This window comes from Physeter macrocephalus, chromosome 14 (assembly GCF_002837175.3).
Source record: "Physeter macrocephalus isolate SW-GA chromosome 14, ASM283717v5, whole genome shotgun sequence".
Classification (NCBI taxonomy): Eukaryota; Metazoa; Chordata; class Mammalia; order Artiodactyla; family Physeteridae; genus Physeter; species Physeter macrocephalus.
Genome location: NC_041227.1, coordinates 30,456,557 through 30,469,269, shown reverse-complemented (window position 1 = coordinate 30,469,269; position 12,713 = coordinate 30,456,557). Strand labels below are relative to the sequence as shown.

General features: G+C 37.3%; 1 protein-coding gene across 2 annotated transcripts in view; it reads right to left on the bottom strand.

The window, feature by feature from the left end:
- The window catches only part of MCM8 (minichromosome maintenance 8 homologous recombination repair factor), a 44,316-nt gene that overhangs the window by 19,917 nt on the left and 11,686 nt on the right, over positions 1 to 12,713 (bottom strand). For both annotated transcript variants that reach the window (XM_007123177.3, XM_055090228.1), the window contains 4 exons: positions 10,221 to 10,306; positions 4,612 to 4,763; positions 4,174 to 4,369; positions 819 to 849 (listed from right to left, as the gene is read on the bottom strand). In XM_007123177.3, coding sequence (XP_007123239.1) covers positions 819 to 849; positions 4,174 to 4,369; positions 4,612 to 4,763; positions 10,221 to 10,306 — 465 coding nt within the window. The remainder of the gene's footprint in view (positions 1 to 818; positions 850 to 4,173; positions 4,370 to 4,611; positions 4,764 to 10,220; positions 10,307 to 12,713) is intronic.

Sequence of the window (12,713 nt, the reverse complement as noted above, 5' to 3'; positions counted from 1 at the left end):
CAGTGCCCCGCAGCGGGAGAGGCCCCAGGAGGGAGAGGGCCGCGTACCAAAAAAAAAAAAAAAAAAAAAAAAAAAAAAAAAAGTCACTGAGTGAAGACCTACCTTGCCAGGCATTGAATCCATTCCACAAAACTGAGAAATCTTTGTTAGTTTCTGCTTTAACATTTACAGTGTCCAGAGTCACTTTTTAAAAAGACCATTCCTATTGACTCTAATTGGTAAGCAGCTCTGTCTTACAAGGGACTGTAGTTTATCTCTCATATCATCCATTTATGGAGAATAATGATTCATATTAAAATATGAGGGACCTCCTTGGTGGCGCAGTGGTTAAGAACCTGCCTGCCAACGCAGGGGACACAGGTTTGAGCCCTGGTCCAGGAAGATCCCACATGCCGCGGAGCAACTAAGCGTGTGCGCCACAACTGAGCCTGCATTCCAGAGCCCGCAAGCAACAACTACTGAGCCCACGCGCCACAACTACTGAAGTCCGCGCACCTAGAGCCCGTGCTCTGCAACAGGAGAAGCCCACCGCAATGAGAAGCCCGCGCACCGCAGCAAAGAGTAGCCTTTGCTCGCCGCAACTGGAGAAAAGAAGCCCATGCACATCAATGAAGACCCAACGGAGCCAAAAAAAATAAATTAATTTAAAAAATACTAAAATACTAAAAAAAAATACTAAACTTAATTGCTTTAAATAAATAAATAAAAATAAAATATGAATAACTGGCCAACGGAAATGACTATTTTTTGTGAAATCTCTATATACTGTTTTTGCCAAATTTATGTATTTTTGAGCAAAGATGAAGTAAAATACTTACTTCATGACCAAAAATGACAGGGCAAAGCGAGCTGAAAAACAGAATATGACTTATAAATTCTAACTTACATTTCAGTGATACACTAGAAGATCTACTTTACAATTTGCTTAACTTGCTTTATTTAGCATCAAAAGAAAATAGTAAAAAATAAAAAATTTACATCTCCTCAAACAACTCAAGAAATTTTATTCTAACAGCAAATTTATCAAAATTCTTGGTGAATCTATAAAGGCAAGAATGTTTTAAAAAGTGTGCCTGTGCAAGGGAGACAGGACACTTGTAAAGCATTTATATTACTAGCCTTTAAAATGCATTATAGGGACTTCCCTAGCGGTCCAGTGGTTAAGACTCTGCGCTTCCAATGCAGGGGGCGAGGGTTCAATCCCTGGTCAGGTAACTAAGATCCCTCATGCCACATGGAGCGCCACAAAAAAAAAAAAAAATCATAATCATGGTCTTCTACTTTAGGCTTTAGGATACCGAATTACATTATATTTTACATGAATAGATATCTTTAGACCTGTGCAGCCAACTCACTGAAAGAAGGAGACTAAAGGGTGAACTGAGTACATAATCAAGGCATAAAATTTCATTTTTTCAGTTCAAAGAATCAGAATAAATAAGGCCATATATGAATATATAAAGTAATATGTTGAATACAAAGAAGTGGTTCCCATTTAACAATTATATAAACAGGAACAAAAAGGACAGGGAGGAAGAGATATAATCAGAGTTAACTGTGAATCATTATCCCTGTTAATACATGTCAACACAGAAGTTGGTGTGCTCTCACTTCCCCTTGGCAATCATTGTTCAGCGTGCTCCTGCATGATCACTGCTGGGCTCTTACCAAGTACCTCCACCTGTCTGCCAAAGGGCTTTCTGTGGCCGCAGAAGCATCATCAGCAGGCAGGCTGGGCAGGCCAGAAGTGCTTGGGTGTCTAATATTCTCAAGAGCAGCCCCAAATCTAGGCCCTTAGATGGAAAAATACTGAGGTTAGCTCTACAGTCAAGTGTCCCAGAGGCCTCAGAAGGATTAAGCCTTTATTAAGCCTCCATTAAGGTACCATACACTAACTGCCCTCCCTTCTCTGTCTCACTTTCTCATTCCCTTCCCCAGTATTTCTGGGGATCACCTCCCAAAGAAACTACATTTATGCAAATCATTGCTTCTGAAGGAAGCTAAACTAAAACAGCCTTCTATTGTCTTCTCCATTGTCTTTTCATAGGCCTCAATTTGTTAATCTAGCAAGGGTTGACAACATTTTTCCTATAGGGCCAGAAAGTAAATAGTTTCAGTTTTACTGTCTGGGTCACAACTACCCAACTTTTGTCAAAGCCAACAATCAATAATTTGTAAATAAATGGGTGGGGCTGTGCTCTAATAAAAACTTTATTTACCAAAACAAGCAGCCTGCCTAGTTTGCCAACCCCTGCAAGATTCACAAATGGAGGACCATGAAAAATTCAAGTTTTGATGTTGGAATCACAAACTTAGAACTAAAAGGTAAAAAGCAAACTGTAGGAAGGAAACCCAGGTTTTTCATACTAACTTATCTTCCTTAAGTATGACAGAAGAAGGATCACTGCAAATGTTCATTTTTATTTATAATTGGTAAGAGGTACCAGTCAAAGAGGTGTTTTGGTCCTCAACCAGGGTGTTCCTTGGCCACCTGCTACAGACCACTCACCACTCCAACATTTATCACCAGATCACATCGCCACCCTAGTTCAGAGCACCCTCTCTCCCAGGGTGGGTTTGGATGGCCATCTATTCAAAGGACATCTCTGAGGGTTTAAAGACAAAGAGGTTTAAGGACAAAGAACCCCTGAGGAACTCTATACTATTCCCAGCTTGCTAATTAACATATTAAAGGCAGAAAGAGGGGTTTCCCTGGTGGCACAGTGGTTGAGTCCACCTGCTGATGCAAGGGACACGGGTTCGTGCCCCGGTCCGGGAAGATCCTACATGCTGCGGAGTGGCTGGGCCCATGAGCCATGGCTGCTGAGCCTGAACGTCCGGAGCCTGTGCTCTGCAACGGGAGAGGCCACAACAGTAAGAGGCCCGCGTACCGCCAAAAAAAAAAAAAAAGGCAGAAAGAAAAACTGTTAAATTCTCCTAGATCCCAAAGCCTAGGTAAAGAGAAAAGCGTGACAAGATCAATTTTTCTAATACAGTGCACTTCATAACCTCAGTTATTTACCTCTGTTTGGTACAGCTACTATTCGGTCTCTCTCATTTTCTCCTATTTCTTCAAAATTATCCAAAAATTTGTCAAAATATTTCAAAATAACAGCACATTGTGTTAATTATGTTAAGTACATCATGAAATCTCATTTAATCTTCAGAACAACATTCTGAGGCAGGTATTATTATTTCCACTTTAAGAAGATAAAAATGAAGGAGAAATTAACATGCCCCAGATCACATTGGAAGTGGCTGAAGCAAGATTCTAACTCAGGTTTATCTTCTAGAAAAGGCTTGTAATCACTAAAGCAAAAACGCCTGTACGCTGCTTCTTCTCTACTGCAGGGCAATAACACGGAAATAAAAAAATATTCTGAAATACTTATCAATAGTAAGTGACTTCGATGTGAATCTATTTCTTGCTTTTTAAAAGTAAACAAACAACCCCCTACATACAAGTAGTTGAAATGACTTTGTAATTCACTATCCCAAGACTCTTCTGTTGAGTAACCAGATTGTGTGATATAGTAAATTTTCCTTATTGTTTCAACTAGAGATCAGCAAACTTATCTGTAAAGGTACAAACACATAAATATCTGTAAGCCATTCTCTATCACATCTACTAAACTCTGCCCCTGTAGCTCAAAAGCAGTCAGATAAATGAACAAGTGTGGCTGTGTTCCAATAAAAGTTTACTTATGGATAGCAAAATTTGAACTTCATGTAGTTTTGTTATGTCATGAAATATTCTTTTAATTTTTTTCAGCTATGAAAAAATGTAAAAACCACTCAGCTTACGGGCTGTACAAAGATGGGTGATTAGCTGGATTATATCTCTTCCACCCTGTCCTTTTTGTTTGTTCCTACAACTGACAAATGTAAAATACTTCTTTATGTTCAACATAATACTTCTTATATTCATATATGGCCTTATTTATTCTGATTCTTTGAATTGAACTGAAAAAATGAAATTTTATCCCTTCTTTAAATATTATGTACGCAGTTCATCCTTTAGTCTCTTTCTTTCAATGACTTGGCTGCACAGGTCTAAAGATGTCTAATGAATTGTAATTTGCAAACATTGTGACTAGTTTTCAGTTACTGGTGGCCAAGAGCACCCCCAACATGTACATGACAAAATAAAACTTGAGATAACCTCATACATACTTGACAATGAGTTTAAACAGGTTTTCTTCAGATTGAATCTCCTGGATGGCATAAAGGTCCTTAAGTGAGAACTCCATCAATGTTCCATGCTTACACCCATCCTCGGAAGCCTTTGTTTTCTGTCCTTTGCTATTGCTAACAGAATTTGCTTCAATGTACAAAAGGAACATGCATTTGTCATTCTTATTTCGAGAACCTGTAAATTTCAAAGTATGATATACAATAATTGGTATTTTCATTTTCCCTACAAAGATTCAAGTAGACTGTAAAAGAAAGGCATGGTGAACTGTAAATAAACTTTTATTTTAGAGGAAAAGTTTCACCTATATAAGAATCAAGTTCTTTAAATTAATGGAAATTCAGAAGTATCTTAAAAAGGGAAAAGATGAATGCTGACAAACTACTGAGGGACAATCGAATTGAGCAGTTATACCACACCTTCCTCAGCATTTGAGACTTTGACAACTCCAGTGATAGTCACTGTGTCTCCTGGGACACAGCAATCCACAAGATCGTGAAGAAGCTCACATTCTATTGTTCGTGGAATCCGACCTGCTTCTCGCTGATCATCAGACATCAACTCCTGGATTCTAAAAAGTTAAACAATTTTCAGTCAGTACATACACTGACTTTGGGTTATTTTATCAACATATTAACTATTCAGGGTCCGTGCTGAGCTAGATAAAGGGCAGTTAGTTAAAAAAAAAAAAAAGGTTCAATGGTATATCTAAAACTACTTCAGCAATTTCCAATTAAAGATGGCAGAATGGACACAGGCATTTATTTGCCTACCTTCCCTCTAAAGTGTCCACCAAAATAATAGTCACTAAAAGAGTGAAGAGAAGTTTTGGGGCATGCAGAGGTACCATCAACAAATAAGAGATATTAATGAAATTTTATAAAACAGCAAATGGGAAAGTATTGATGGATAAAATAAAATGAATTCCAAAATACACACAGGAAAAATTTACAAGGGTACAAGAGAAGTGGGAGCCAATGTTCTCAGCCCTAGAGAGGCTTCTAAGTTGCAGGTGGCAGGAATGGAGAGTGGGAGCAGATGGCTGAAACAAAACAGGATAATCAACTGAAAGACAAGTCGCAGAGTAGCTGTTCAGAAATTATTTGGAAGGTGGGTGCATAGGTGGGTAGGAGAAGAATGAGGGCATCTCAGGAAAGCCATCAGGCTTCCCCACCTGGCAAAAACCAGAGCACTGTTTTAAGGAAACAGAGCCATCTACTCTACGAGGGGAACTAAGGTGTCCAGAGAGGACATGAGAGCTCCAGCATAAGCCTCCTCATTCTGGCATTTGAGGAGCCCAAGCCAAATTCAAAAACACATTCATAAAGCAAAATCTGGTCATCAAAACCCTACCCTCTATCTAGGGATGAAGCTTTTTGAAGAAAAAATCCTACCTAAAAAATAGCAAAGGAAACCTATCCTACCTACTCCAAATAATTTCTCATTCCTCATCAGATATTTGAGAATGAAATGGCAATAATTAAAGAAGGAGAAAAGCATTAAAAACAAAAAACTGCTTAAGAGTTTCTGAGAAAATGTTACCATCATAAAACAAGAATGAGCTGCTATGAAAAAGAAACTATTGGAAAACGAGTGTGAGATCAGAAAAATGAAAGATATGTATATAAAAATCAAACACTTATAGAAGGGATACAAGCAAAAGCCAAAGAAATCTAGAAAAGAGCATAAAGAAAACAAAGGGTGAAGGACAAACAACTGAATGGATACACCTGATAAGAAGCCCAAAGAGAGAAAATAGAAAATAGATATTCTAGAGTTGAAGACAACTCTAGAAGAAAAGGGCCAATCAGTATCAAGCAGGATGAAGACACGATTAGATAGACTCAGATGTTTTCAGAACACCATGGATAAAAAGATTACGAACAGTAATCTTTTTTTTTATATCGCAGATAGGAAGGAACAGACATTAATATCTATGCCATATCATGTGTGCACACTAAAAGATATGGAAGAGGTAGAACTGAAGTTTCCTGCACCAGGAAAGCCTGGAAATTATCAATATACAGTGTTTCTAAGATCAGACTCCTATATGGGTTTGGATCAGATTAAACCATTGAAGTTGGAAGTTCATGAGGCTAAGCCTGTGCCAGAAAATCACCCACAGTGGGATACAGCAGTAGAGGGGGATGAAGACCAGGAGGACAGCGAGGGCTTTGAAGATAGCTTTGAGGAAGAGGAAGAAGAGGAGGAAGATGATGACTAAGCAGTAATATGAATGGACCACAATATTTGCACATATTTGCAAATTTTTGCTGTTTTGGAAGTGTGTAATAAACCAGAAACAGTGCAGAACTGATGTTGAAGGAGGTGTTAGTTCTTTACTGGAAATGGGTGCATAATATAACTAGGCAGTGGTGGTGCCTTGGTACAGTCTGAAAAATGCTTAAGATTTGTGAAAGCCTTTCAAGTATGGGATGGTGCATTTATTTCATCTGCAAATGATAATAAACCCTTTGTTATAACTGTCCAGAAGTGTGGGCTATGTATTATCTGATCATTTATGGTCCCAGTGAAAGTAAAGGTACATGAAAAACAATCTATAAATGAGCGACTTTTCTTTGTTTAGCTTTAGTTTTAACAAACGTTAAAGTATGATAAACACCACAAATGTTTTAAGTAACATCTGCTCAAGTTTTAATCTCTTGGTAAGCTCTATTATTCATTTATTGACATTTTGCAGTGATACAAGAGTATTTATAACAGCTCCATTCATAGCTTTAAACATTTTATTTTTGCCTATCTTGGTCGTAAGTTGGCATTCTGTCACATTCCACATAATATAGAGGGCTACATTTTGGGATTTTCCTTTTTTTAATTGCCCAGAGTTATCAGATTATAAAAATGGCTTTTAATGGCTTAAAACATTTTTAAGCCTCTATTTTAGCAGATCAATACAGGATCTAATTCTTTTTATAAGCTATAGATCTAAAAATGATTGTGGGACCATATGTTCTCTGATACTGGTGACTTATGTTATTAAACCTTTTTTAAAAGGTTCATTATAAAAGCTGAAATACACTCTTAGCTTTTAATCTACCTGACGCTATCAGAAGCCTTTTAAGGAAAAATATAACGTGCAAACGAGGCATTTTTTTGTATTCATTTTGGACTCCTGTCAATAAAATAGAAGTTTGACTCAAAAAAAAAAAAAAAAAAGGAAAAGTGCTAAACAACAAAGTTATAGTCCAGATATGAAGCATATTAAAATATGGGATAATTCAGTGGAGTATAAGAAAAAAATCCTTTTTGATTCTGATGCTTGGATCATTTTCCTTTAAGGGGCAAAAAAACCCAAGAAAACAAAACAACCCAGTGACACAAATTACATTTCTTTCTCTTGGCATCTGATCACCTGACTTGATTCCTTGTTGAACAATATTTACGTTATCATAAAAATCTAAGTGCTGTTTGTTGGTTTCATCAGACATGACCTATGAATAAAACATGGAAGATAATTCTCATTAGAAAACGGAAGTAAACCTTGACAATTTAAAAGTAACGTCATACTGAAAAAAGGTGGAAGGGGGAGAAGGGACAGCAGGTACCACGTCTCTAACATTCTCAGCTCACAGAGTGGATAAGTAAAGTGAAGGAAGAGACATAAGAATGTTATCTAGAATTATGTATAAGGCAACAAGAAGTTGTGGGAACTGTGGCCTTCTATGCTGATTGAGTTTTTAAAAACATACACATTACTTTAAAACTTTTTAATTTAATCACTTAAATGATGACTGTAACTACAAACCCTGCTCCATGGTTACCCACTACTTTCACCCTCAATGCATATTTAAACACTGGCAAACTGCAATGAGAAGTGTCAGAGTGACAAAACATGCTAAGGTCACCTTGCTTTAAAAAAGTATATTTTTAGGGACTTCCCTGGTGGCACAGTGGTTAAGAATCCACCTGCCAATGCAGGGGACAGGGGTTCGATCCCTGGTCTGGGAAGATCCTACATGCCATGGAGCAACTAAGCCCGTGCACCACAACTACTGAGCCTGCTCTCTAGAGCCTGTGAGCCACAACTACTGAAGCCCGCATGCCTAGAGCCCATTCTCCACAACAAGACAAGCCACCGCAATAAGAAGTCGGCACGCTGCAACAAAGAGTAGCCCCCACTCGCCAGAACTAGAGAAAGCCCACATGCAGCAACAAAGACCCAAAGCAGCCAAAAAGAAAAGCAGTATATTTTTAGACTTTTCTTATTAAAAGAACACATATTTCTATGTGTCACCTTTGTAAAAATTTAAAAACACAGATAAACAGAAAGAAAAAAATAACAATTACTTTCATCTGACCTCCCAGGCAGTATACTCTCAAAATGTTTTTGTATTTACCAGTGTTTTTTTTTTTTTTAAATAAAGTCAGTATTGTACAGTAGAGAACATTCTGTGACCTGCTTTATCACTAAATTCATTGTAAACATATTTGGATGTCATTTCAAAACACTCTCCTACATCATCATAATTAGTGGCTACACAATAATTCATAGTACCATCCTTTTTATAATATTTTCTTCAGATGTTTAGGTTATTCTCCATTTTTGGTTATCAACACTGTGAAAACATACTTTCAGCAAGCTATTTCTGCACATATTGTGACTGTCTTCACCAGATGAATTTCTAGAACTGGGACTGCTGCAACTGTAAGGCTTCGATTCTGATATACACAATAAAGCTGTCACCTTGACTCATCCAAACATTTCAATGCACTAGTTGAGAAACAATAACTTAATTCCTTATGGTCATCCAAGCTAAGGCTCAGAAAAAATTGAAACTGAGTTTACTGTATATGGCAGGAAGGAGGCCTTTCTTCTAGGGCAAAAAATCATTTTATATACCTATATAATAGAATAAAACAATTAATTATATAAGCTAATACTGCATTAACAAAGTTTTACTATAACTAACTCATTTAAAATGAACCTGAGCAATACCTTACTTTTAAAAACTCAAGAAAAAGACTTAAATGTCCTCCTTTTCTCAATCATCTACCCCTAAGTTTGATTTCCTAATATTAGGAGATGATCATTCAAATCCAGTTAAAATATTTAAGCCTATTTTTACCTGAAAACAAAGAAATTTTGTTCAAATAATTAAATCACTCTGAATCTTCTATGCATGTACTGTGAACCTTATAGCACCTTTGAGGCCCTCACCACCCCCCTTCAGTGGTGAAAGTGCTATAGACATGGGCTGGAAACCAGGCTCCCCCATAAGATCACACTCAAGAGTTTTAAACATTTCATCTTTTATAAAATGGAGTGTCTGTAAAGATCTCAGCATAGTGCACAGTTAATTATTGTATATATTGGTCTTGGTTTTTATAGGGCATTAGGAGGCCAAGCTAGGACAGGGCTTGGTAGCAATCTACTTCACTTTTCCCCTATGTTCTTAGTTTTTAAAGACCATCTGTTTTAGCCAAGTTTCCTGGATAGCACCCTGACTTCAAAACTACCCATTATTTTATATTTAGGGATGAGTTATGGGACTACAGCCAGAAAAAAACTGAATAAATTGTTAAAAATATACACACATAGAGAAAACTATCTGACTTTAAAAAAAAACACTTTTTTTAATCACCTATAGAAAATGCCTCATGGATATTGTGAACATAAAATGAAACATACCTATTTCTAAGGGATTCTCTATTTTAAAACTTCAAAACAATATTATTTCTAGGATATCACATTATGGAATGAAACATACAGCTTTGCTTATATATACATCCAATTCAATGAGTCACATAAATGAGATATAAAATGATTTCTCAATAGCAAAAGGAACTACTTGCACATTAAATCCTTTCTGGAATCTGATAGAAAACAAATCTCAAATAAAGACAATTATCACTCCAACACATAACTCTGCACCAAGTAAACCTTTTATTATATACTTTATCACAATCTACAGATAAGAATCAAAGTATAATACAGGAGTACTGTAGATTTACTTGGCAGTATGAGGGCTCTAAAACCTTCCTTTTATTTAATAGTCTGATTGCTTACTTGATTGACTGCCAGTCCATCGTAACTGTGAGAGGAGAGCTTCGGAGAGCAGTAAATGATTTCCCTCGACATGCAGGCACAGGACACTGCAACAAGATTAATTAGCATTTAAATTTTGATAAACTACAATCATACCTCAGGAAAATTCAAGTTAAAATGCTTCATTTAGTATTGGTTTAAAAGTTGGTCCCAGAATGGTATTAAAGTTAAGATGAACTAAAAGCTGTAATGACTTTCTATTTTCTTCTGTATTGATTTTGTTTTTGAGGCACTTTTTCAGCTGGTCCCTCTTGATGACTGCTCTTGTTCTTTCTGCTGTGGGTATGCAAGTCTCTTTACACACCTGTCACACCAAGCACTTATTCCTTCCTTTGTGCCCAAGTAGTCTCCCAATCCTTGAACATCCCCTTGTATCCAGTCCCACATACCCAGCCCCAATCCTCCCCTTTTCAAAAGCCTTTCCTGGGTCTTCTTTAATCCCCAATTCTCCTATCTAACCTCCTTTTGCACTGTTTGTATAGTATAATATTTATTGTACCACACAGGCAGTCCTCAACATGTAAGTCAGTTGTGTTCAAGTTTTTGTAAGTCATTTGTTTGCTGTTTGTACCTCAAGATGCATTTATAAATACAGAGACTGTGGCAGACTGTGTTTTCCAAATACGGCTGTAATAGTGCCACCCTTCAAACCTTTCTAGAACCTTGCCACTCCCCTATAAAGAGCTGGAGTCTAATTTCCCCCTCCTGCAATGTGGACAGGCTTGTGACTCACTTTGTAACCAACCGAATGTGACAGAAGTAATGCTGCCTGACCTCTGAGGCTGCCTCGAAAGAGGCAAAGCCATGTCTGCCTGTCAGCTGGACCTTTGTCTCTTGAAGCTATTGGCAGTCATGTGAGCAGAATGAGTGTCCTGAGCTGCCTTACTGTGTGCAAGAAGCCAAAACCAGCCCACACAGAAAGACAACGTGGAGGAGAGATGCTGGCCAGTGCCCAGTCAGTCCAGTCGCTTGCTATTCCAGCTCCATAAGAGACCAAGAGCCAGAAGTACCCAGCCAACCAGTTCTTCCAAACTCCTGACCCACAGACACCATGTGAAATAATAAAATGATTGTTGTTATTTTGAGCCACTATGCTGCAGGGTGATTAGTTATGCAGCAATAGTGACTGGAACAGAGATCAGCTGGAACAACTGTCTTTCTGATCACTTTGATTCACTGAAGTTCAGACATGAGTAATGAAGTCAGCGTTACTACCTACTGTATTAGAGGGCATGGAAATACCTTGACAAAATAATGTTTACAGAAAATATCCGATTTAAATCAGGATTTAAATTCTGGCCTCTCCAGGGAATTCCCTGGAGGCCCAGTTGTTAAAACTGTGCTCTTTCACTGCTGAGGTCACAGGTTCAATACCTGGTCAGGGAACTAAGATTCCGCAAAACGAGCCAAAGGAAAAAAAATTTAAAAATCTGGCCTCTCTGACCTAAAGGCAGTCCTGAATCTTAAGCCCAAATAGTAGGTGACACCCATTTACCAACACCATTGATTATTCAGAACCAATAGCTGAATCTAACATACTCTGTTCTTCCTACAAGAGAAGGAAGCCTTAGGAATTTCAATCTGAGTAAAAATGTAATAAATGTTAAACTTATTAAAGTCTAAGGGTGATAAAGGCAACTCTGGAAAAGAAGAATTGGTATGGCAAGTCTTCCTACCTTATCAAAAGTTTTAATAAGGTCAATGTAAATAGGACTGTGTAGACTTGGTACAGGACCACTGAAATAAAACAGACTCACATGTCTACAGGAGCACAGTGTACTACAGATGATGTATTACACATCAGTAGAAACAGAGGGCTTAATTAATAAATGGCAACAACTGGCTTTCCACCTAAAAGAATAAAATTAGATCCTTAGTTTTATGCCATTCACAAAATTAAATTTCAGATGGGCGAAAGATCTAAATAGAAAAAACAAGACTTAAAAGTATTGGAAGAAAATGTAAGAGAGATGTTTATAATGAGTGAGTGAGGGAGGCCTTCTTAAGCCATGCAGAAAATGTAAAAGTCATAGGAAAAAGACTGATCAATTTAACCATGTCAAAATGTATTGATAAAACTCTAAAACAAAAAATATACCACAAAGTTAAAAGATAAACTAAAGACTGGGAGAAAATATCTATAATGTAAGAAATCAATGCTCAGTATCTAGAATTCATAAAGAACCCCTATCAATAGTATAAACAGAAAAATGAACAGAAAATTCAATAAAGAAAGAAACCGAATGGCCAATAAAGATGTGAAAAGATGCTCAAACATAACAGAAATCACAGAAATTCATATTAAAAATGAAATACCATTTTATACCCATCAGTCTGGCAAAAATTTTTAAACCTAACAATACCAAGTGTTAATGAAAATATGGGGAAATGGTAATCACTTAACACCACCAGCAGGGGTGTAAGTTGGGACCAACATTCTGGAAAGTACTTTGG